Source organism: Diceros bicornis, chromosome 10 (assembly GCF_020826845.1).
Source record: "Diceros bicornis minor isolate mBicDic1 chromosome 10, mDicBic1.mat.cur, whole genome shotgun sequence".
NCBI classification, from domain to species: Eukaryota; Metazoa; Chordata; class Mammalia; order Perissodactyla; family Rhinocerotidae; genus Diceros; species Diceros bicornis.
The window spans coordinates 79,527,005-79,551,996 of record NC_080749.1 but is presented as its reverse complement, the minus strand read 5'-3'; the positions used below and the strand labels follow the sequence as shown (position 1 = coordinate 79,551,996).

The following is a 24,992-nucleotide window of genomic DNA, read 5'->3' as shown; positions in this document are numbered from 1 at the left end:
GAATCAATTTTACAAAATCAATTCTGTGGAAATGTAGAAAGCAGTCAATTCTAATGCACTTTGTACTTAACAATTCATATACTTTAGTATCTGATAAACATTAAGTAGCTAAAAAACATCCCTTAAAATTTTCATTCAGTGTTTTAAAAATAGAACCACTATCAATCTAGGCAGTTTTTGTCACAGAAGCATTCCCAGTTGTATATTAGAAACTTTCTATTCTTCAGGATTTTTGCACAAAAGCAGTGATTAATAAAAGCTTGATGTGACTTTATTAGCAGGAAGCTAGGAAACCTGGCAGTGCCGGCTGATGAAAAGTGGAAAGCAGTGTTTGATGAATGTTGGCGTCAGCTGGGCTGTGAGAACCCAGGCCAGGGGGAGGTTTGGAAAGCATGGGACAACATTGCTGTGGCCCTGACCACCAGTCGGCGCCAACACAGAGACAGGTGAGTGAATGCCTGCCCAGCATAAGGCAAAGCATGGTAGGAAGATGAAACTTAAAACCAGTGAGTAATCAAGGCTTGCCACATTTAGTTTTAAAAAATAACTTAATTTAAAAGCCAATGATGTACTTCTGCTTCTGGGTAAGATGGATAAAACACACCTCCTATCTTCTACTGAACTCATCTATAAAACCCAGACAGAATACATGGACAGCTGTTTGAAAACTCTGAAAAGTAAATATCAGCAAGGGTACCGGGGAAGAATACCTGAATTCAAAGTACCACCAAACCAGTGGTGAGTTTCTTGGGTTTTTTAACTTTAATATCTCTCAGCCTGAACTTACTGTAACCTGAAACCTGGAAGTAAACACTGTGGTGTAGACAGACAGAGATCCAAAGAGAGATTCTGGCTCAAGATGCAGGAAAGAGACTCCTAAATCTCAGAGAGAATGGAGAAGGTACACCGAGTTTTTTTTCTCCATTTCCTCATACTCCAGCCTCCAGGCACTTCTGTGGCAGAGGCAGTGATGGCAGCAGCTAGAGCAGCCATGAAAGGGAAGCTCGCAAGAGCCCAAACTCCCGAGAGAGTGAAACCTTGTCCCTTTGGTGTATCCTCAGGTCCAAGAGTCATGGCCAAACCTTATTTGCTTTTTTTTTTTTTCCTTTCTTTTTTGGTGAGGAAGATTAGCCCTGAGCTAACATCCCTTGCCAGTCCTCCTCTTTTTGGTGAGGAAGATTAGCCCTGAGCTAACATCCCTTGCCAGTCCTCCTCTTTTTGCTGAGGAAGATTGGCCCTGGCCTACATCCATGCCCATCTTCCTCTACTTTATATGTGGGGCGCCTGCCACAGCATGGCTTGATGAGCGGTGCATGGGTCCACACCCGGGATCCCCGAACTTGCGAACCCTGGGCCGCCAAAGCGGAGCACACAAACTTAACCGCTACACCACCAGGCCAGCCCCCTTCATTGGTTTGTTCTTTTTGCCTCTCTCTTTGTCTTCCCACCACTTGGCCCTAGATGTAGCACATTCACAGAAATGGACAGTTTCTGGCTAGAGGACCTGAAAGGGGAACCAGAAAATGCTTGAGAGGTAATGGAGAGAGAGGAGCTCTGGAAGAAAGTCCTGTAAAGTTTATGAACTCCAGGGCTCACCCCAGACCTGCACAAGTGTGGGTTTGATCCTAATGAGCATACCAAACACTTTGAGAACTGAGCTAATAGGTAGACTTTCACTTAGGTCCTAGACTGACCACTGAGTGATACACTCACAGAGCAGACCCAAATAGGACTGCAAAGGCTTTGAGAAGTGAGTTGACATTGGGACCACAGCCCACAGAAGGCTGAAACAAAAATATCAGCTGTTACAGGTGATCACCTACGTGTTCAGTGATTCACTAGAGGGACTTGTAAGACTCAACATATAGCTGTACTCACAGGTAAGAGTCATTACAGCGACACAGTAAGGATCCACAGTCAGATCATAAGGGAAGAAGACACAGGCTGAGTCTGGAGGGATCCGCATGTGGGCTTCCCTTGCTCTCTCCCTTCTGTGAGGGGTCATACAGAGCACACTCTCCCCTGAGCAGTAAAATGCAGCCACACACATACAGTGTTTCTGCCCAGGGAAGCCTATTAGAGATTCGACACCCAAGGTTTTTCTTGGGGGGATGGTCACATAGGCACCTTGTGCTTAGCACCTACCAAAATTCCACAGTCTCAGAAGAAAACAGGTGTTCACCATAAATCACATTGTTAGTACAGTCCATGGACAGCAAAATATCCTTATCAGTTAGGGAATGTTTCACATTTGCATAGGGAACTTTTAGGAACCTTAGTCCCTAAGCACCAGCCAAGGGCCAACCTTATAAGCAGGTCCTTCTAAACATAAAAGTTTCAAGCCTACAGTGTTTACTCTGTTATGCATGTCAATATTATCCACAGTGGGGCCGGCCCCGTGGCTTAGCGGTTAAGTGCACGTGCTCCACTACTGGCGGCCCAGGTTCGGATCCCGGGCGCGCACTGACGCACCGCTTCTCCGGCCATGCTGAGGCCGCATCCCACGTACAGCAACTAGAAGGATGTGCAACTATGACATACAACTAGCTACTGGGGCTTTGGGGGGCAAAAAAAACAGTTCTCTAGATGATATTAACAAGACTCAGTGTCTCATACCTAATACTCAAAATGTCCAGGATATAAACCAAAATTACTTGGCAATCAAAGAACCATGAAAATACCAACTCATTTGGGGAAAGACAGTCAACAGACATCAATGACAAACCAGCATAGAATTTGGAATTATCAGACAAGAACTTAAAGCAGCTATTATAAACATGCTCAAATAAGCAATTGCAAACACCCTTGAAACAAATATTAACATTGAAAATATCAGCAAGGAAGATAAAAAGAAGAACCAAATCAGAATTTTAGAATTGGAAAATACAATAACCAAAATAAAAAAAAAATCACTGAGTGGACTCTAGCAGAATAGAGATGACAACAGAAGAGTCTGTGAGCTTGAAAATAGATTAATAGCAATCATCCAAAATGAACACAGAGAAAAAACATGAAAAAAAACTGAAAAGAACCTGAGAGTCTATTACTTGTGTCTTTGGAATCCCAGAAGGAGAGGAGAAAAATTGCAGGGCTGAAAAAATTTTTTATTTGAAGGAATAATGGTCTAAAACTTCTCAAGTTTGGTGAAAGACATAAACCTACAGATTAAAGCAGCTGAGCAAACCACATCTTGGAAAAAATAGATATCCATGTACAGGCACATCATATTCAAATTGAGAGAAGAAAATCTTGCAAGTAACTGAAGAAAAATGACGCATTGCATATAGGGAAATAGCAATTCAAATTTGTCGTCAGAAACCTTGGAGGCCAAAAGGAAGTGGCACAATTTTGAAATACTACAAGAAAAATTACAGACGTACTTTTTCATTTCTCTTTTTTTCCCCTACTTTTTAAAAGTTCTTCCCTTTCTCTCCTTTCCTTTTGTCCTGTGTTTCTTTTCTCCATCTGCCTTTCTTCATATTTCCTTATTCTTTAACTTGGCTGTAACTCCCACAAGCGTGGTTTAGCATTTGTTCCTAAAGAACTTGCTAATCCCCGCAATGTAGAAAGAAGTTGAGGTTTGTTTTTGTTTTTTCCCCAGTATTTGGGTTAAATGGAATTGGTTATAGTGTAAACTCATGATTTTTACCTTCTACTCTGTCAGTAGAAGAAATGGAAACTCGCAGAGTTGGTTAAAGCTGTGGACTTGCCCTTGTGTGTGATGCAGACGGTCAGCCTTCACTGGTAGAGCCTATCAGTGTAGACACTGAGGCCTTAGCCCTCCAGTTAACCTTGGTTAACTTTTGTTGGGTGTTTCCAAGGAATGAGCATGAATAAATTTTATAAAAAACGATGTTGCTACCACAAAGATCTTTTTTATCTAAAATAGTGTAATAATAATGATTATGCACTGTTTCTAAATGATAGAGTGCCATTACCAAAAATTTCTGTTGATTATCAAGTATGTGTCTTATCTTAGTCTCTTCATCCAAAGCTTCCCTTTACCCACATATGCTTACCTGGACACCTGCTGCAGCATCCTCATTGTCTCCTTACTTCTTGAGCTCTTTTTCATTTCTTCCTTTGCCCTTTGATTTGTTTTCCTTTTCCTTAGCTCTCTCTGTCCCTTTTATTCCATTTTTATCTTGTCACTAACAAGTCTATCACTAGTTTTCTCTTCAAGCTAACATTATAGTATTTCCCAACACCATGGTTTATATTGGAGCAAAATCTTCATTAATTTATTGTAGTTGGTATGAAGTCACATTAAATGCTATTTTGAATGGCTATTAAGTAAACCTAATAGCAGGTCAGTTACCAATGATGAGCTCATTTGTGCCAAGCATTGTGCTGGGTACTCCATTTCATCCTTAGTTGGTGACTATGTTTCATGTACACATTGTGATTATTTTGCTTTCTTGATGTAAAATACATAATAGGCTGTCTTTTCCCTTTTTGTAGTCCAGAGATACTAAGTCGTTCACAGACTCAAACACTAGAGAGTTTGGAATTCATCCCTCAGCATGTCGGTGCCTTCTCTGTGGAGAAATATGATGACATCAAGAAATATTTGATAAAGGTAAACTAGGGTCAGAACTACACTGGTCTTGTGAATTAATGATGCAGCTACCTCACTATGTCATGCAACTCTACTCACAGTTTATCGTTACCCTAGTCTTGTTTTTGCTTTATAATTTCTGATTTAAATCTAATAACAAATTTCCTTTGTTAATTCTCTGACTACTAACAGCACATTTCCACATGAAGATTGTCCTATTATGATGTTAAAACTTTTTAAGTTTTGTAAAGTATTCAGGGGCGTTCTGGAGAACCAGGGTCAGAGTTTAAAATGGCTTTTTGTTGCTAACATTAGCAAACTAGAGATTATATGAATAAGGTATGCTGCCTTCACCCTATGGTTATGCTCTCTTTGCTTCCTTCTCAAACCCTGTAAGATCAACTGCAATTTCAGTATGGCATGCGTTGATGTGGGGGTACAGGAAGGAGTGTTGAGAGAAGTCAAGGGAACTGAAGAGTGACTGTTTCAGAGTATAAGCAACTGTCATTATTTAGTTTTCTCCAAATATTCATATATTTTCATATATTTTTTGTGAGATTTAAAGTGTGTTAGAGGGGCCGGCCTAGTGGCGCAAGTGGTTAAGTGCTCGTGCTCCGCTGTGGTGGCCCGGGGTTTGCTGGTTCGGATCCCGGGCACACACCGATGCACTGATTGGCAAGCCATGCTGTGGCAGCGTCCCATATAAAGTGGAGGAAGATGGGCACGGATGTTAGCCCAGGGCCAGTCTTCCTCAGCAAAAAAAAGAGGAGGATTGGCAGATGTTAGCACAGGGCTGATCTCTTCACAAAAAAAAAATAAATAAAGTGTGTTAGAGCCTTTCTTTTAATAATATTCTATATCTGTATATCTGAAGCTATATTCCTAAGATGTTAAAAGGATTCTTTGATTAAGATTAGGAAACTCAAACTCCTACTTCATACAATTTGGGTAGAGTCAACACTTTCAGAAAAATTGAATATTTGAATTTTCCTGGTCCAAAAGTTGCCTCCTGACATTTTGAAAATTATCATTTATGAAATTGTTTATTATTGATTGACTGATTGGCTCCTACTGCACATTGGCTGACTTCCCTGATTCTGTTCTTGCTCAGGCTTGTGACACTCCCCTGCACCCCATGGGCAGGCTTGTGGAGACACTGGTTGCGGTGTACAGAATGACATATGTGGGTGTGGGAGCCAACCGCCGGTTATTGCAGGAGGCCGTGAAGGAGATTAAGTCCTACCTGAAGCGAATTTTCCAGCTGGTGAGGTAAGAGATCGTTTCACTTTAGTCTGCAAGCTGTGAAATGGTCGTTTTTACTAATGCTTGGGTATCTTCACCCTGAATCTAGAAATTACAACTTCGTGAAGAATCATGAATGTCCCCTTTTATCACAGAAATTATTCATCAAGAAAATGGTTTTATGCCATAGATTCTTAAATAGATTAAATAATGAAAACATGTTTTTACTTTATGTTTATGCTATAACTATAAAAGAAGATGAACCTTAGCCTTTGTTACTTGTTTCCTTTATGTCTTTCTTACTTGGTAAGTATAATAGAAGGCTAAAATAAATTTTTTTTAATACTAATTTTGGTATGAAGTACAGTAGTCTACTTTGGATTTAATCTCTAGGCAAAATCATGTCTCTAAAACCTACCACAGAAGGGATAGTATGGCATCTAATAGGGAATTTTGTATTTATGAGTATTTGTGTCCTATCCCCTGACAGCAGCATCCTATTCTTTGATTTATTCAACAAGTATTTATTGAGTGCGTCTGTGGTTAGCACCATTCTAGACCCTGGAGGAATTTATCAATACTCTCATCGTGCTTACATTCTAGTGGGGTCAGCGTAAACAAAATATACGGTGTGTCAGATGAAGATAAATGTGACAGAGGGAAAGAGAGGATGGGGCTGGACGTAAGATGCTGCTATGTTAAACAGAAGGTCAAGGAGGCCTGACTAATAGGTAATATTTGAGCAGAGACTTTAAAAGAGGCAAGAAAGTGAGCAGGGAAGCATCTTTGGAAAGAGTTTCAGGCAGCAAGCAAATTAGGAACTTGTGAAATTCAAGATCTTTTACTGGGTTAAAGCGAACAAGTAAATACTATATTGAGGTAATTATACAAGTTTATGAATTTGTCCCAGAAAACTTCTTTAGATTATTAGCTTCAAAACTGATAAATGCATTTGGAAATGTTTCAGGTTTTGAGGGGGCAGTGTGACCTACTAGAAAGATCACTGGGCTGGGAGTGTTTCAGCTCTAGCATGAATGAGATGGGTATAATGAAGAGAAGTTTCCTGACCTTTTTTAGTCTGCCCAGCTGTGAAATTAGGGGCAGAGGCAGGGACGTGGTATAAGTCTACAAAAATAGAGAAGATTGCAAACTGCCTTTAAAGGGTTATGGTCTAAGTCTGTGAAAATAAAGAGGACAATAAACTTGTTTATGGTAGCGCCCACCACTTGCATGTAAGAGGTCGGAGATAAAGTCTAGGGCAAATTCAAAGCCTCGGGGAAAAAAATGCTCAACAACTTAGCAGCGCCATCATTTGGAAAATTTTTTTCAGCAACTTGACTTTTTAAAAAAACATTTAAAAATTTTACGTTAATTGTGTTTTCATTTTTTCTTAATGTTGGACATTTAAGTAATTTCCACTGATATTTGTTTATACTCTGAGAATAGTGGTCTCTGCTCAGAGAGTGAATACCTATTGACCTCAGCTGAGATCTGCCAGTAAGAAAGACATATATAGGTCAGAATTCTTCATTTGTTACTAACTAGGCAGAAAAAGCCATAATGCATAAAGACTTTTTAGTGGTATTAGCTAAGTCTTAATTTTATTCTGTAAGAAGCATCAGTTAAGAATCTCAGGAAAGGAAAATATTTAGTTGATATAAAATTTTATTTCATAGGTTCTTAAATAGATTAAATAATGGAAATGTGTTTTCACTCTTTTTAGCCACTCTAGAGGTATACTTGTAGAGTTACATTTTTTATTATTCCTTAGGTTCTTATTTCCTGAGCTTCCTGAAGAGGGCAGCACAATTCCTCTCTCTGCTCCTCTGCCAACTGAAAGGAAATCCTTTTGCACTGGAAAGTCAGATTCCAGATCCGAATCACCTGAGCCAGGGTAAATGGGGTTGAGTGGAGATAGTGAAAAAAGGGGGTGGGGACTACATGATCTTATCCCAAGAATCCCAAGGAAAAGTTGTTTTCTCTAGATCTGTTTCCTTATTTCTAAAACGATGTGGTTGGACTAGGTGATCTCTGAGGGTCCTTTAGGTCTCAATTTCTCTTAGCCAAATCCCGTGAAAGTACAACCACACATGACTGGGCACAAAGGCTGCCGAGCAGAGAAACGTGCTGACCTAGGATGAGGAAATCAGCCTTAAGATGGAAACAGAGTAGGCTTCCAGTTAGATTTTGAGTTAATGAAAAGAATTCACAGTTGGTCCAAGACAAAACTCTAGGGCCATAGGTAAGCTCCTCGTGTTAACTTCACATATAAAAGTAGAGTAACTGCTTCTGTACTCAAAATTTCCCATCTTTACTTTCAACTTCTAGAAACTGAAGCTCTTTGATTCTGTATTCAATTTTTATATTAATGTTTCTCCCACACACTCCAATATCTTGTAGTTACGTGGTAACAAGTTCTGGGTTACTGCTTCCTGTGCTGCTCCCTCGGCTTTACCCGCCCCTGTTTATGCTGTATGCCCTGGATAACGACCGTGAGGAGGACGTTTACTGGGAATGTGTTCTGCGGCTCAACAAGCAGCCAGATGTTGCTCTTCTGGGCTTCCTTGGGGTACAGAAGTAAGTACAGTGGTTATGAGGGGAATCTAATGGTTTTCATTTAAAGTGCCAACAGCATTATCAGGGATTTGGTACTTTGGTATCTAATTATATATGTGATTTGCAATTTACTTATTTGCATATCTGTCTCATTTAGCACAATAGTGATATTTAATAATCTATTTCTGAGAATTTTTGGAGATGGGTATGAAACCTAATTATTCTTCTGATCGTACTTTTTATTTGTGTGTATGTGTGTATTTTATATATAAATTAAATTTGAGTTATCCTGCTTGGTATTCTGCAGTTTTTTAAAGCAAAATACATACATTCACATTCTCAGAAAAAGTTAATTGTATTAGTCTTTGGCATTCTTCCTTCCTGTCTCATCTTCCCTCCCTCTCCATCTACAATTTCTAATTTAAAAGTTTAGAAGTGCTCTTTTTGTTGTAAGGCATTGTTTCTTGTTATTCTGGAGAAATATTGAGTGATTATGCTTTCTGTGTAGTGCTGTGATAAAGCTGATCACCCCCACCACCCAATAATTACATATATGTGCTATCAAAAAAAGTGAATAAGTCTTAATTGGAAAGTGGATTTTTTCAATGGAATAATTTAATGGTAAAAATGAGATAAAACTGAGTAAAGGAAAGATTTTGACCAAAATGTAATGTGTGGGGTTATTGGAGTACAGAATGACAGATCCCTTAGGGACAGGATAGAACTCTTAAATTATTTCTGGAATGTTTATTAAAACATAACCTGTCTGTGGAATAGTTATTTTAAGTGGGGACAGGGAAGCCAATAAAGCCATCAACTGTTTTTATGGGGATTAATCTATCATAAGTAACAACTTGTATTAACAATTTATGGATTCCATTGTAGGAAATTTTGGCCAGTGACCTTGTCAATCCTTGGAGAGAGTAAAAAGGTATAGTAGATTTTAGTTTTCTCAGCAAATAGGCTTTTCTTTTGGTGTGGGCAATTCGAGATAGCAAAAACTTTTCATTTTATTTTGGTAGAATAGTACCCAAGCGTGAGTTATTCATCAGAGGCGAGCACTCTGCCATTGGTATCATTTATTTTTATAGTTACTGCAAAAGACAGCTTTCTTCTTTACCTTCGTAAATTCTTTTTTGCAGGTTTTGCCAACCACAAAAGATGCTTGTTTTGCCTCAGCCGTAGAATGTCTACAGCAGATCAGGTAATCTCTGATTTGTTGAAAAATCACGTAAATCGAAGTGTAGTTAGTCTATGAAGATATGAATGAGATCTTATCTTTACCTAAGCTCTAAGTGCCCCTTCGCTCTCAGGGGCTGTCAGACTCAGCTGGAGATGAGAAGGCTCTTCTGAGACACTGTGGTTACTTTGTACTCGAGGAGGCCGTTGCATTTTCCGAAGTGGTGAAGAGCCTACCCAAAAATTTATCTACCTAATCACATCTTTAGCCACATGGAAATTAACCAAACTTCTCACTCAGAGAAGAGCATATATTAGGAAAGTAAGATTCCACATGGGTAAAAGGAGATGATCTGTGACTTAGTGAATTCTCCCCTGTGGACCATAGATATTTGGAGGCTCCCTTTCTCAAAGAACCATAGGATTACAAAGGTCATCCCTTCCAGGGTGGCCTGATGTGTCCAAATTAAGGCACATGGGCCCCAGGAGGGCATATTATAACAAAATTAATATCAAATGAGCCTATAAAGAAAATTATAGGATGTTTTGTCTTTTTTTACAACAGCACAACATTTACCCCATCAGACAAACTTAACGTCATCCAGCAGGCTTTTGAAGAGATCTCTCAGAGCGTCCTGGCGTCGCTTCAGGAAGACTTCCTATGGTCCATGGATGACTTGTTTCCTGTTTTCTTATATGTGGTGCTGCGGGCCAGGTAACCAATCTTTTCTGACTTTAGTATTAGTGACATTATTTTGACACGTCTGCCCCTTGCTTTTTCTGAACAGATGACAGGAGTATGCTCCCCCATTAGAAAAAAATCCACTCTGTTAATGCGTCCCACTACGGTATTACCTCTTTGTTGACCTGTTCTTTCTTTTCCTCTCAAATAGATTCAAATGGAGGATGCACATACAAGCATAAATAGCTCAATATCTTTCTCTCTTTGGGACAGGATTAGGAATTTAGGCTCCGAGGTGCACCTCATTGAGGACCTCATGGACCCATATCTTCAGCATGGGGAACAGGGTATAATGTTCACCACCTTGAAGGTAAGTTCAGGTATTAGTTATTATTTTTTATCTTAAAATTTGTCTTTGATTTACCAAATTATAAATCTGTTATTAACCACTTCTTTATGTAAAAGTTTAAAGCAAACATTAAGTGCCTTTAGAGCACACATTGTTAATATTTTAAAATATGGTAGTATATTTAAGTAGAATGAGTCAGTTATTCTTCAGAATTCTAAAGCAAATTATTCACTACCCAATCTTCCCTGTAAATTGATCATTCAGATTCTTACAAATGCTTATAAATGCAGACTTTCTGTATAAATATAACTCTAGAAAAGAAACAAAAAGGATTCTTATTGTCCGAAAGAGTATCCAACAATAGAGCTATTTCATGGAACTAAGGTAAAACACAGAAGTCAGTATGTATGTAATGAATATGAATTGCATCGTCTTTCTTTCCATGTATTTACTATAACCAGTAGGTTGCAAATGAAGTTCTCTGATCTGGTGCTCTCTAGGGATTGTTGAAAGTCATTTCAGTTCCCCTGCCTTGATTTGTCTTGGAATTTGGTAGAATCATTCTGAAGTTCATTGGAAGAACAGCCAATAGAAAATGACAAAAACACTTGTGAAGAAAGAGAGCAAGAATAGACCCACTCTGCCAGTTAGTAAAATATTATAGAATTGCAATAATTAAGATGGTATGTTACTGTCGCACGAGTAGACAAATACCTAAATGGAAGGGATAGCCTCCATACAGGCAGTATTATAATAAAATGGATAATATTATAATAAAATATTTCACATATGAAAATGGAAACTTCAAACACAAAAGTGGAAAAGAGGAATTATTTAATAAATGGTCAAAATATTGGGATAGTTTATTAGCAGTTTTGCAGGGAGGGCAGAATCACCCACATAGCAAATTACAGATGTGTTAGGGTTTAAATATAGAAGAAGAAAGAGGAGGAAAGACAGGCAAATTAAAATGAGAAACTAGAATTTGATGTTAGGTTTCTGGCTTGGGTTAACTTTTTAAACTTTTCAACTTAACAATTTATTTATTTATTTATTTTCCCCCCCAAAGCCCCAGTAGATAGTTGTATGTCGTAGTTGCACATCCTTCTAGTTGCTGTATGTGGGACGCGGCCTCAGCATGGCTGGAGAAGCGGTGCGTCAGTGCACGCCCGGGATCCGAACCCGGGCCGCCAGCAGTGAAGTGCGCGCACTTAACCATTAGCCACGGGGCCGGCCCAAACTTTTCAACTTAAATATTATTGACATTTCTATTAACTAAACTGAAAAGGTGGTGGGAACTAGGGAAAATATTGGCCACCAATGACTTACATTATTAGTATTTCTGTTGTATGAAGAGCATCTCTAAACATATCACCAAGGAAGAAACTGAATGAATACATTTATCTGTAGGAAGATGCTCAGCCTCACTGAAACTTACAGGACTACAGATTTAAACAAGGTGCTATTTTGTGCCTGCTAAATTGGCAAAAATGTTTTAAAATTATACCCAGTGCTGGTGGCTTAGAGTGAAATCCCTTAACTCCCACGTTGCTGATAATGGATTAAATAGCAATCACTCTTTTGGAGAACAGTTGTTATTAACATCGATATCAGCAACATCAAAAATGTTTGTGGAGTTTGCTTGAGTAATCCCACTCCTGGAGATTTATTCTAAGGGAATAAGAATGGGAAACATTATGTATTATCTGGATGAGGTGTTCTTGGTAGTATGAGTAACTCCCAAAGCTGGATACTTTCAAAATCACCTGGGGATGCTTCTTAAAAATGTATTCCTAGGGGCCAACCCAGTGGCTTAGTGGTTAAGTCCGGCACACTCCACTTTGGCAGCCCAGGTTCACAGGTTTGGATCCTGGGCTCAGACCTGCACGCCGCTCATCAAGCTATGCTGTGGCAATGACCCACATATAAAATAGAGGAAGATGGGCACAGGGCTAATTATTAGCCAAAGCCTAACAATTAGGCCAAGATTAGCTCAGGGCTAATCTTCCTCACCAAAAAAAAAAAAAAAAAGAGGAAAATTGGCAACAAGAGTTAGCTCAGAGTGAATTTTCCTCATACAAAAAAAATATATTCCTAGAGATTCTGACTCCCTAGGTCTGCAATGATAGTTCATCTGTTAGTTGATCAGATATGTGAGGTGATTCTGATTAGTTGTTTGGGTACCTTATCATGATCAGCATAGTCTCAATGTCCAATCTATAGTGGCTTAGTAAATTATGGTATTTCTAGCTTATAGCACCTTTCCTGCAAAGAACAAATTAACTTTCTGATCCTAATAACCTGAGGACAAGGGTCTTAGTGAAGAATATTATACAGCTTGTAAAAAGTTTGGTTTTTTGTTTTAGAATTAGAGGAAAATGTACAAAATTTTATCTCTACTAATTACAACTGGACAAATTAGACATTGGATGGGGGACTGGGAGGAAATGGGAAAATGAAAGCGCCTCATTTTGATGGGCACTCAGTATCAACGAGGGTTCCTTTTCTCACTCCCATGCGCCTTGCTATGTTTATGTAATTTCTTTCAAAGTAAATTTGAAATTGTTTTGAACTTTTTTTCAGGCTTGTTACTACCAGATCCAGCGTGAGAAGCTTAACTAGGCTGCATAACAGCTTGACAACTGGATTATCTATACGGAGTGTATTAGCACCATCTGGCGTCTTCCTGTAGTGGCAAAAACGAATGGTGTTGAAATTAGGACATTGTATTATTTTGGTTGTTATTTCTGAGCCTCACTAATGATCACAGCCCTGAGCCCAGAAAAAAAAGACTGTATAGTTTAAAGGGAGGATTGAAAAGGAGGTAGAAATCAGATGAGACCAGTCCCCAGCCTGTTAAGTTCCCAAAATATCACATCCACTATTGAAAACAGAGGCTCTCCCTTCTTGCAGTAAGAATATGCCAGCTACATGAAGTTGTAAGCAAAGTTCTCAGTATAACTTCTTACATTCAAGGAGTTGATGTACATTTTTGACTTTCTAGTTTGCCTGCAGTTGCCCCAGACCCCTTTGCAAGGAGCAGATTGTACTTGAAACTACAGTAGCCACACTTTGCCTTCCTCAATTCCTTGCAATCATGTGTGCATCATGCTTCTTTGCTGAGGGAAGGGGACGATGAACTTTTAAACTGCAGTTTTAACTCTTTCTAGGCTTTTCCACCAGAATATTCATAATGGGAGAGGCTCTACACAGTGACTGCCACCCCCCGACCCCAAATGTGGAAAGCATCCAAATGGGAGTCTTCTGCCTCCTGATGAAAAGAACATGGGAATTTTGTTCTTGGTTCCCTTACAGTGCCACAGAGTGCATACACTGGAATTCAGACACTGACTCTGAGCTGCTATGGACCCTCACTTGTCCGAGTGCAAATGCTGTGTCCCCAGGCCTGTGAATGAGAGCCGAAAGAGCTTACGCATGCAGGCTGTGTGGGGAGCAGGACTCACGACTGGGAATATGGAGGCGAAGGACTGCATCCCTCCTTGACCTGGTGTTGTGGTTCTTCCCTGTACCTCACACTGAACTCACAGAAGGGAAGAGAAAGGAAACAAGCTGTGGCTTTGCCCATCTCAAAAGTGTTGTGACACCTCAACATTTTAGTGTTTTGCTTTTTGCCTTTTTTTTTTATGTCCTATTGTAAGTGGTTGGTTTACACTGTACAAGTAACACTAGTAGCTGTTTTGAATAACATAGGTGCTCTTCCTCATCTCGTCTACACACCATGGTGAGCATATGGAGTCTCCTCCTGGTTGCTGTTAACATCAGCGGATGTTAATCAATTTTGAAAAAGGATCATGGTTTCTGCTTTATAATCAAGACAAGTGTTTATTAAAATACTGTTTCGGAATGTTGGCTGTAATGTAACAGCAATTTTCGTAATAAAAGACATTCATCTTTATGAAATTGTTTTATGATTGCAAAAGAAATGATACAGGGCAGCCTAAAAATTTAAAAGAAACCCAGGTTTAGTATTTTTTTGCCCACATTGTAATCCATGCCTCTTCCTGTTGGCCTCAGAGGTCCCTCTGGGGTTGAAGAGATCGCTCTCTTTAAATAAACCTAAACTTAGAATTATAGCACCTTTCCTGCAAAGAACAAATTAACTTTCTGATCCTAATAACCTGAGGACAAGGGTCTTAAAAGAAATCTATTATTTCTTTTAATAAAAGGCATATTTTTGTAGTTACTGTTTATTTTTTTTCCTAAACAGATTCAGGGAAGGGAAGAGTAAGGATTTAAAATTCTGGTTAGGGGGCCGCCCCCGTGGCTTAGCGGTTAAGTGCGTGTGCTCCGATGCAGGCGGCCCGGGTTCGGATCCCGGGCGCACACAGACGCACTGCTTCTCTGGTCATGCTGAGGCCGCGTCCCACATACAGCTACTAGAAGAATGTGCAACTATGACATACAACTATCTACTGGGGCTTTGGGGGAAAAATAAATAAATAAAATTATTAAAAAAAATTATAAAATTCTGGTTAGAAATATTAGGCCTTAGTTAATCATCTCCTAGTTGTAATGTCTTCTCAGGAATCCTTTCCACCAGAATGTGCCTTGCCCATTGTTGGATAGGGACCAACACTTAAAGATTAGTTTATGTTAAACTTTGCATTTCCTTTAGGGATTATTTTGACTCTTGAATAAACACCCACACAAATTCCACATTTGGCTTGAAAAGGCAAATTTACTGAATGTCTTTGACTTTGTAAGAGAGAGAGAGACAGGGATAATTGTGAAGAAAGACAGAGAAAAACTTGAGTTATCCTGAGAAATTCTCAAATGATGGTAGGCCGTCTCAATTCTGGAAAAAAACACGTTACAATTCATCCTTGTATTGGAGTGGTGAATGAAACTGTCCAGTTACTTTAGATTCTTCAAATTGTACTTACACTTTTCAGATAGCATATTAAAATTATAAATTCTCAATTCTCTTGGGGGAAAACCCCCAAGTCTTCAGGCCAATGTCTGTACATAGGAATACCTAGCACTCGTGCGGCAGTTTACAAGGATCTTCACAGGCGTGATGAGTGCTCACAGGTAGTAACCCCAGGATCCCTGTTCTATAGACGAGGAGTGGCTGTAATGGGCTCACTGTAGGATCTGGGACTCCAGCCTAGAAACTCCCTACTCTGATTCCCGTGTGCTTTCCTACTACAGCTGCCAGAGATGTCATGTCAGGGCTGCATTATGCATTAGAAGTTTGTAAAGTAAAAATTGAGTTGAAAATGACAACTTTTAATAAAATTAAGTGCCTTTGATACATGATGCTCTGCTCAAAACAGTCACCAATGTATCACATTCCCAGCTTGTATTTTCATCCACAGTGGAGAGCAAAAGAAAGCCATAGGTTTAATTTAAGATAAAGGGCTGATAAACCTCTGACAGCTGCCCCTTGACCTTTACCCTTGGCCTTGCTGTCAGAGTGCCCTCTCGTTTCTTTCTGTGATGTCTGCTTCCATTGGTTTTTCCCACTGGCCTCTCCCTGCAATATAAAATTTTCAAATAAAGCAGTATCTCCAATATGAGATAGTGATGGACTATTAAGTTCAGAACAGTGGCTTGGTAGGGAGCCTTCCAGAAGGAACTGGTTTTTATAGGCCTCATTATTATTGGCTGAAGAGGCTTCCGTTGTTTTCTCACCATAATGTGAGAAAATGAATAAGGTTAATAGGTTGGCTTACTCCTGGTATCCCCACAGGTTTTCCTTTCATTCAAATAAAAAAATGCTATTTTCTGAGCCAGCCCTGATGGCCTAGTGGTTAAAGTTCGCTGCTCGCCACGTCAGTGGCCCGGGTTCAGTTCCCAGTTGTGGAACCACACCACTCCTCTCTCAGTAACCATGCTGTGGCAGTGGCTCACATGGAAGAACTAGAAGGACCTAAAACTAGAATACATGGCTATGCACTGGGGCTTTGGGGAGGGGGGAAAATACCGCTGTTTTCTGTTTTGGGGCGTCTGTTATCCTGAAATATTCAACAAAAATAGTAATCTTTTTTGGTGTTAACTATGTGCTGGCAATTTGAGAGAGAAAATACTAAAGTGAAGGTTGAAAATGATTAAATTAGACTCTTCAGTGCAAGGAATACTTAAGAAGATTTGTGATTGGGGAGGCTTGTGATTAATTTAGTGGTTAGCTGGGTTAGGCTTCTGTGGATTAAATCAAAGAGGATGTGCAGAGATTTTTATCTAGAACAGTGAGGTGACTTTGGCAGCTAATAGCCCACTAATATTTCCTACTAAAGCTTTTCTCTGGATGGGAGCAACATTGCATGTTTGCAGTCCTGCAGGTAAGAGACCCTGCTGAGTGCTCCTCAGTTACCAGAAGAGATCTATAAATGTCTGCCTTTCTGTCAAGTTTTAGTAGCTAAAGATATATTTCTGGATAATCTAATACAAATATTTTCATTGTAACCCAAATTATATGGAGGATTTTATGATTTCAAAAGAGCGGGTTTTGCTTTGAGAAGCCATTTCTTAAGTATGGACTAATGAGTTGTCATGGAGATTGAATAAAATGGAGCATTTGTCCTAGTCCTAATCAACAATATTTTGACCTACCGGAAGCCAGCCATTTTTGTATGAGCCATTTCTCATCATCAAGTTTTCAAGTGCTGTTTCAGGCTTTGTCTAGTAGAAAGCATTATTTTGAAAAACAAGCATAATAGGGGAAGGGGATGTAGCGTTTAATATATCACAACATTTTTAAAAGTTCATGGAAACACCGCTTTTTAAACTAATGTGTAGCGCAATTCCTTAGGAATCAGTAACACTAATGCAGCTTCTAAGTAATGATAAGAACTGGCTATGCTTCCAATACTAATTAGTGCAGAACTGCGAGTGTTGGGTATTTACTTCCTTGCAGTCTCAGTCAAGAATTTTCATTCTCAAAACAGCAGAAATAGGTAAGTCTCAACGGACAGAGTGGGTGCAGGAGTCATGAAAAGGAAGGCAAGAAAGAGACATCAGTCTTTGCCAGGCACTAGCATCTTTCCAGACTAATTATGGAAACAAAAGAGGAAAACTTCTGATTTTACTACTTGTTAACTCTACTGAATACCTCTTTGAGTGTCAGGTTCCTTATCTGTAAAATGAAGGATGCATTTGATTATCTCCAAGATCTCTGTCAGCCCCCCAGTTTCAAAGTTTAATAGGGAAGGAGGTTGATATCTGAAGTGGGGAACTGGAGCACAGGCCTCTGGAGTCCCGCTGCCTCCCCTTCAGGACTGACGTCCCAGCTGCTCTTGAACTCTTTGGGGAGGTGTCAGCCCTTTTATTCCATGTCTTGGCTTCCTTTTTTCCAGCCCCCTCCCAACAACAGCTGGGAATACTGAGTGCTTCCATGACCCAAGCACTGTCACAGGTGCTGAGGCTGTGGCAGTGAACAGGATAGGCATGCTGTCCACTCTCCAGACCCTCTACAGACATGGCCCACACCGGAGCGGGACAGTAAGCAGGTTAATGCAGAAGAGAAGCATGATAAATGCTCTGAGGACCATAGATCACAACAGTTTTCTTAGCCCCCTGGAGGGAGGGAGGGAAAATAATTTTCTGGAGTTCCCTTCTATGAATTTTTGTCTTAGCATGGGCTGCCATAAAATAATACCAGGGAATGGGTGGCTTTAACAAGAGAAATTTATTTTCTCAGAGTTCTGGAGTCTGGAAGTCAGGGTACCAGCATAGTTGGGTTCTAGTGAGGTCCCTCTTCCTGCCTTGAAGACAGCCTCCTTCTCACTTGTCCTCTCATGGAAGAGAGAGAGCAAGCTCTCTGGTGTCTCTTCTTGTAAGGGCACTAATATCATCATGAGGGCCCCATCCTCCTGACCTCATCTAAACCTAATTATCTCCTGAATTCCCCATCTCCGTATACCATCTCATTGGGGGTTAGGGCTTCTGCCTATGATTTTGGGGAGAACACAATTCAGTCTGTAGCGAATTTGTCACAGAAACCTGAGGATGACGGGGAAGCACAGTTTTTAGAATTCACCTAAGTTGTGGAGATGAAAATTAGTCTTTATGCCTTTACGGCCAAGAAAATGAGCCTTTTAGTATATATGAGCTAGTTATCTGTGTAGCCCCGGAGTTGGCTATAGATTTATTAGGAACTATTTTAGTAATTAAATTCACATAGAAGCCACAGTCTGTAAAGCCCCTCACAGGAGGCTCATCTCAGGAATCTGTAGTCTCCAGTGCGACCGACTGCTGCATGGGGAGGCCCAGTTCAGCACACTGTCATTGGGCATTAAACAGGGAAGAAATGTGGGCCACCTTAACGGTGCACAGACAGCAGTTGACTAGTTTAATGTGAACTGCCTCACCGAGGACCCATGATTTGGTGACAGCAGTAGGGTAGCAGATTTTGGAGGGTGCCTGGACGTGAGGGTGCTGTGTCAGATCTGCCTGTTTGCTCTGACTTGGCAGACACTCCATCTGCCTTTTCAATCTCCTCCCCTGGAAGTGCTTCCCTCTAGGGAGGAAGATGAGTCATATACGCAACTGTTGTGCTAGATCATTCAATAGAGGCTCAAATATTGGAACACAGGGAAAGGCAGAGTTTAGCCTGACTCAGCTGGGGATGGACAGGGTGAGTGGCGGTGGGCAAGGCAAAAGCACAGGATACCAAGTTTTGGTAGAATCTTCTGCACTCGAATACTTCAGTGTGACTAGAAGAGAATGTGTAAGGGAAAGTTGTCTAAAATTCCATAGCAGCTTTCTGGGTTGCTCTTTTCACTGCCTTAGAATTTAGAGACAACGTAATAATGATCTGTTTTTTCTTGGTAACCTCCCCGGCTCAGTCCCACAGTCTGTCTAGGTTCTAAATAGCAGTTCTCAACCATGTCAGATTCAATAACCCGGTCTTTAACAACTAATTGGAAATGCTTTTTTTTTTTTTTTAACCCTGATTTATCCTTTATTATCCTACTGTAACAAATGCCGTCGGGGCCCTACCACCGCCCCTTGGTCCTTACCATTTTGTGCACTCTGGGCCAATTCCCAGCGGCCGGCACCTGCCCTCGCTGTGTGAGAGTGTGCGTGCGGCAGACAGGAAGGGCTCGAGGTGCTGTTCTCAGAGAAGAGCCCTCCGCCGATGACTGGCAGCATTGCTGTATAAACCCCATACTCTCGTGTCCCTAGTCCCTCATAGAATTAAGCTCCACAGTGCCCAGAGTGGTTAATTGCTTGATATACCTTTTACTGGCTTTTTGCCTTTGCCCTGACTTAATGCTCCACTCCCCTGCTGGGAGTTTCCTGGGATCACTTTCCAAACAAATCATCTCAGTAGAATCCTTGTTCTGTCTGATTCTGGGGGAACCCAAACTAGGATGCTTACAGCTTCAAAAAAAATCCATATATACAGTGCCCTAGTAATAATAAAAAGGGGAAATTAAATGTAGTTGATAAGACATTGTAGATTTCAATATGTAAATAGGGGATAGCACTATACCAAAAGATATGAGGAAGTAACACATGCTTGCACGTATAAAATAACCCACCAGCGTGCAGCAGCCTGGAGCACAGAATCAGATACAGCCTGATGGTGGTGCGTGGTAGTGGCGCTCTAAATGCCATGAGCAGCATTACCATTAATGACGTGATTTTCTGAAATGAACAGCTTTAGCACGCAAAACAAAGTAAATCATTCTTCAATTATGGCAGTAGCATTCCAGGAAGTTCAATGTATATTAAAACTGTGCAAAAATGCTTTGTGTTTAATGTTAAAAAAAGAAGTTGGGTTCTGGACTCATTTTTTTTTCAGCAATCTGCAAGTCCAGCAGGATCTTTGAAAGTTATACAGGGCATGAGGTGATTTCTCATTGTGTAGAGGAAACTTCTGTGAAACTTCCTCAAAGAGCAGTGAGCATATTCCCTTTGCCCTCGTTTTCTTTTTTTTTTTTTCCCCTCGTTTTCTTAATCCCCATCCTGCTGGCTGAAATGTAGAAGCGATGGCTGGAGCTCCATCCACCATCTTGGAGCAGGAAGATGAGACGCACACCACACCCAGGGTGGTGGAGCAGTGAGCTGAAAGGAGCCTGTTCTCTGAGAATTTCATGGAGCAAGGCTGCCCTAGCAGCCCTGGGCTGTCTTTGCCTCTGGACTTTACAGGAGCGAGATATGAACTTCTACCGTGTTAAGCCACTGTTATTTTGGGTTTCTGTTTCTTGAAACTAAACCTACCTAAAGCAATATAGAAAATAAACTCTAAGAGGACGCCTCAGCAGTAACCCGTAAGTCTTGCAGTTGTGATCAGCGCCATGAAGAGCTGTAGGTGCGGTGAGAGGGAACCGGGTGCCTGAGTGGAGGCAAGCCAGCCAGGGAAGGCTCTTCCGAGCTCTGGGTGGTGGTAAAATCAACTAGGCAAAGAGATGGAAAATAAACAAAAATAACATTACTCATCACTTGTTAAAACAAGAGGGGAGTAGGAGGGGTGTTTTATGAAACAGTAGTTTTCTTTCACAGCTGGCGTGGTTAATTTAGGGAGGAAGCGCCACAGGGCAGGACTGTTGTATTCAATGTGGGTCCCAGTGTGTAGCAAGTGCCTGACTTGTCCAAGAAATGCTGTTGAAAATACAAAATACACTCCAGTGTGGTTCAATGAGCTGTGTGCTGTTTGTTGATTTGCTCCCTAGTTCTGAATTCCTTCTGGAAGCTTGGGCAGGGAGGATGATACAGTCAGACAAAGGAGCAGGTCTGCCAGACAAGAAGGACAAGACACTTTCCACAGCCACCAATCCAAAGAATGGTACGTGGAGTCTGGATTCCTGTTCTAGACCAGAAAGGCCTTATGCTATCGCTCCAAATATGTGATCAAATCTAGGGGCGGAAATTCCGATGGATTTGTTGTGATTCCTTTAAGGAGCTTGTCCTGCCACGTCTGTAAGTGTTAAGTCTAAGCAACTTTCAAAGAAGGAAGGAAAGAAATTAACACAGTGGATTCAGAACCTCTTTTTTTCCTACCCCACAATGTTTTCTTTGAACGTGGGATTTCACAGCTTGTTCACATTCATAATATCACTGCAACAAATGGGATTTCTATGAAAACACTTGTAAAAAAGTCAAGCATTCACTAAAATCTGTTCAGTCTCTTTAATCAGCGGAATCCTGAGATTTGTATTAAAAACCTATTGGGTTGGGCGGGCCCCGTGGCTTAGCGGTTAAGTGCACGCGCTCCGCTGCTGGCGGCCCGGGTTCCGCACACCAACGCACCGCTTCTCTGGCCATACTGAGGCCGTGTCCCACATATAGCAACTAGAAGGATGTGCAGCTATGACATACAACTATCTACTGGGGCTTTGGGGGAAAAAAATAAATAAATAAAAAATTAAAAAGAAAAAAACCTATTGGGAATTAGAGTTTTGCAATAAGAATTTTCAGAAACGGTAAAGACAAATGACGCTATGTTTGAATTAGAGGAGGATCCAGAAAACGACTAGGTAATTTTGGAGTAAATCAAAAGCTTATAGTAAGACTGGGGAGGGGAAAGCAATATTGCTCTCATCAAGTCTTCCGTCTGTGTACTGTGAGCTATTACTTCATCTCATGTTGGCAACAGCCCCGTGGGAAAGCTAGCATGTTTTCATTTTGCCACAAAGAAACTGGCATGTTTAATAACCGTTGGGTGACTTTCTGAAGTTCACACAGTAAGTGACAGAACAGGGCTTGAAGGCAGATCTTTTGGCCTTAAATCCGGTGTCATCTCCTCTCCTCAGGCCCCTATGGCACGTCCCAGCTGAGTTATCTTTCATATCCTCACCTGCCTTTCTTTCCACCTCGCATCTCTGCCCTCTCCCTTGCCTAGGTCTCTCCCAAATCCTGAGGCTTGTGCTACAAGAGCTAAATCTGTTCTACAGCCGGGACGTGAACGGAGTGCGTCTCCTGTACGACCTCCTCAACTCCCCGTGGCTGCAGGCTCTGCTAAAGGTGAGCACTCTGGTGATCAGAATCCTTTGCTCACTGTGGGGGCAGAATCTACTTGTCCAACAGTGTCACTCGTCAGTTGGCAAGAAATTTCAACTTGGACAAAGTTCTTAGAAGCAATCCTCAGAGAAGAGCTACACAAACCTCTTAGCTTAGGAAGGAATTAACTTAGGCAGAAAAGAGTAGCTCCTTTCTTCTCCCCCAACTCCTTTCCTCCAGAGACCCCTGAGACCACAAAGCAGCCACCATAAAGGGCCATTGGCAGCACCTTTAGCAGCCGTCTACAACCCTTCGTCCTTGAGGCCAACTCAGAACAAACAAAAATGCTTTTAAAAAATTATTCCTCTTTGGTTTTTAACCCCGGGAAATGAGATATCTACACTTCTGTTTAGATACCTTATGTTTTTTTTTTTTACCCTGAAGATTTCTTCTTTTTTTAAATTTAGCTAAAATTGTATGCACTATACAATAGCATCTGACTAATTTGTTCTTCTGAACAAATGTTATTATTAAGAAAGATCATTTTGAAGTTATTTTTTTGGGATGTGGGTGTTTCCTTCACTTAAGTGTGAAGTGTGGTCAGCCTTATGATGCGTGCTAATATTGTATTCTTTAAAATAAGAGAAAAGTGGCATCATATTTAGCATGAGCAAAGAAGTATTCCTCACAGAACTTGTTTTAAAATGTTTGATTTCCTTTCCATTCATCTGTTGCTGGCCACAGGTTTTTTTCCGTGTCTTGGCTATCGTGAATACTGTGCAGTGAGCGTGGGCACGCAGATATCTCTTCCAGATAGTGATTTCATCTCCTTCCGATATATACCCAGGAGTGGGATATACAATGGAAAAAATTATTCAGCCTTAAAAAAGAAGGAAATCTTCCCTTTTGTGACAACATGGATGAAGCTTGAGGGCATTATGCTAAGTGAAATAAGTCAGACAGAGAAAGACAAATACTGTATGATCTCACTTGTGTGTGGGATCTGAAAAAGTGGAGCTCATAGAAGCAGAGAGTTGAATGGTGGTGGCCATGCGCTCAGGGATGGGGGAAATGGGGAGATGTTGGTCAAAGGGTACAAACCTCCAACTATAAGATGAATAAGTTCTGGGGTTCTAATGTACAGCATGGTGACTATAGTTAACAATTTTGTATTGTGTACTTGAAAGTTGCTAAGAGAGTAGATCTTAAATGTTATGACAACATACACACACAAAATGGTAAATACGTAAGGTGTGGAGGTGTTAACTAACCTTATTGTGGTAATCATTTTGCAATGTATGCGTCTATCTGATAATCAAAATGTTGTACACCTTAAATTTACACAATGTTATATGTCAATTATATCTCAATAAAGCTGGGGGGAGAAAAAACCACCTGATTTCTACCAGGCACTTTTTCCTCCTGGGATTAGCTAAAACGGGGGTTTACTCACCATTGGGAGGCTGTCTGTGCTTTGTGCTCCCTGCATCAGTGCATCAGCTTCATCACACCCAGGGAGGCTTGAATGTTGGCACCGAGGTAGAGCAGGGAAGCACCGTCATCCCACATCCGATGGGGGAAGGGCTGGGCTGGGCTGGCCTCTTGGACTCATTTCTCCATCTGTAAGAGAAGCTAGATTCCTGAAATAAGACTAAGGGCTGCACTGTGGAGCCGGGCAGGCTCTGGTGTACTCAGCCCAGCCCTAGATCCTGGTGTGGAAGGAAATTCCCAAGAGTCAGCAGAGACAAAGTTGGAATTTTTATAAATGAACTTTTACTGGAGAATTAAGGGAGGAAAAGGAAACAAAAGACAAGAGCAGAGTACAAACAAGCGTATGTAGCATGCCTGGCCTCTCATTCAGTTCCTTTGGTGAAGCCTGAGCCATGCAGCTTCGGCCGTGAGCAGCTGCCCAGCACAGAGGTTCTTACAGGTCTCTGGCCCCAAACCCCTACTGGTTTCCCGGAAACCCCACTCTTACTTGGTTTAACAAGAGTGAAAGTTTGAATTTCTTTTTATCAATGATATTGGTTGGGGAAGATCAATTTCTGGTGGCAGCCAATACTTAAGCCTTGGAAGCATTAGGGCCACCAAACTTGAGTGCATTTCTCTTTGACGCCTAGAGACACACTTATTAACGCTACCACACTCGTGCTACTCGGCTGCTTGTGCCGTTGTCCGGCCGTTTCTTCCCTTGGAGAGCCTTAAATCCAAAATGCTACAGTCATGTCATCATGATGCCGTTCCCGCTGTGCCCTTCTGCAGGTCTACGACTGCCTCCAGGAATTTAAGGAACAGAAGCTCGTGCCTGCCACACCTCATGCACAGGCATTATCCTGTGAGGTAAGGAGACTTTCGATCCACAGAACAGTAGAGCTTTAACGTGGTGCCATTCTACTCACAGTGCTAGTTTAAATGAATTAAGGCTCTAATGGAGAAGTTTGGTTAATGATTATGCATTTAATAAGTGTTTCTAATTGAGCTTTAATGGAAGGAAGAAAATTGGCCTATCTCTCCAAATT

The 24,992-nt window shown here is 40.9% G+C and overlaps 2 protein-coding genes across 5 annotated transcripts in view; both read left to right on the top strand.

The window, feature by feature from the left end:
* Positions 1–14,766, top strand: part of ALS2 (alsin Rho guanine nucleotide exchange factor ALS2) — a 74,094-nt gene extending 59,328 nt beyond the window's left edge. For 2 of the 4 annotated variants that reach the window (XM_058549606.1, XM_058549604.1), the window contains 10 exons: positions 279–446; positions 4,462–4,579; positions 5,670–5,827; positions 7,572–7,694; positions 8,201–8,377; positions 9,242–9,287; positions 9,499–9,560; positions 10,101–10,250; positions 10,491–10,587; positions 13,150–14,766. In XM_058549606.1, coding sequence (XP_058405589.1) covers positions 279–446; positions 4,462–4,579; positions 5,670–5,827; positions 7,572–7,694; positions 8,201–8,377; positions 9,242–9,287; positions 9,499–9,560; positions 10,101–10,250; positions 10,491–10,587; positions 13,150–13,188 — 1,138 coding nt within the window. In that variant the 3' untranslated portion in view covers positions 13,189–14,766. The remainder of the gene's footprint in view (positions 1–278; positions 447–4,461; positions 4,580–5,669; positions 5,828–7,571; positions 7,695–8,200; positions 8,378–9,241; positions 9,288–9,498; positions 9,561–10,100; positions 10,251–10,490; positions 10,588–13,149) is intronic. The other 2 variants (XM_058549605.1, XM_058549607.1) reach the window with 2 other exon arrangements.
* A 6,464-nt stretch (positions 14,767–21,230) lies between these two features.
* The window catches only part of MPP4 (MAGUK p55 scaffold protein 4), a 34,505-nt gene continuing 30,743 nt past the window's right edge, over positions 21,231–24,992 (top strand). The window contains exons 1-3 of the mRNA XM_058549603.1: positions 21,231–21,319; positions 22,376–22,497; positions 24,736–24,813. Coding sequence (XP_058405586.1) covers positions 21,241–21,319; positions 22,376–22,497; positions 24,736–24,813 — 279 coding nt within the window. The 5' untranslated portion in view covers positions 21,231–21,240. The remainder of the gene's footprint in view (positions 21,320–22,375; positions 22,498–24,735; positions 24,814–24,992) is intronic.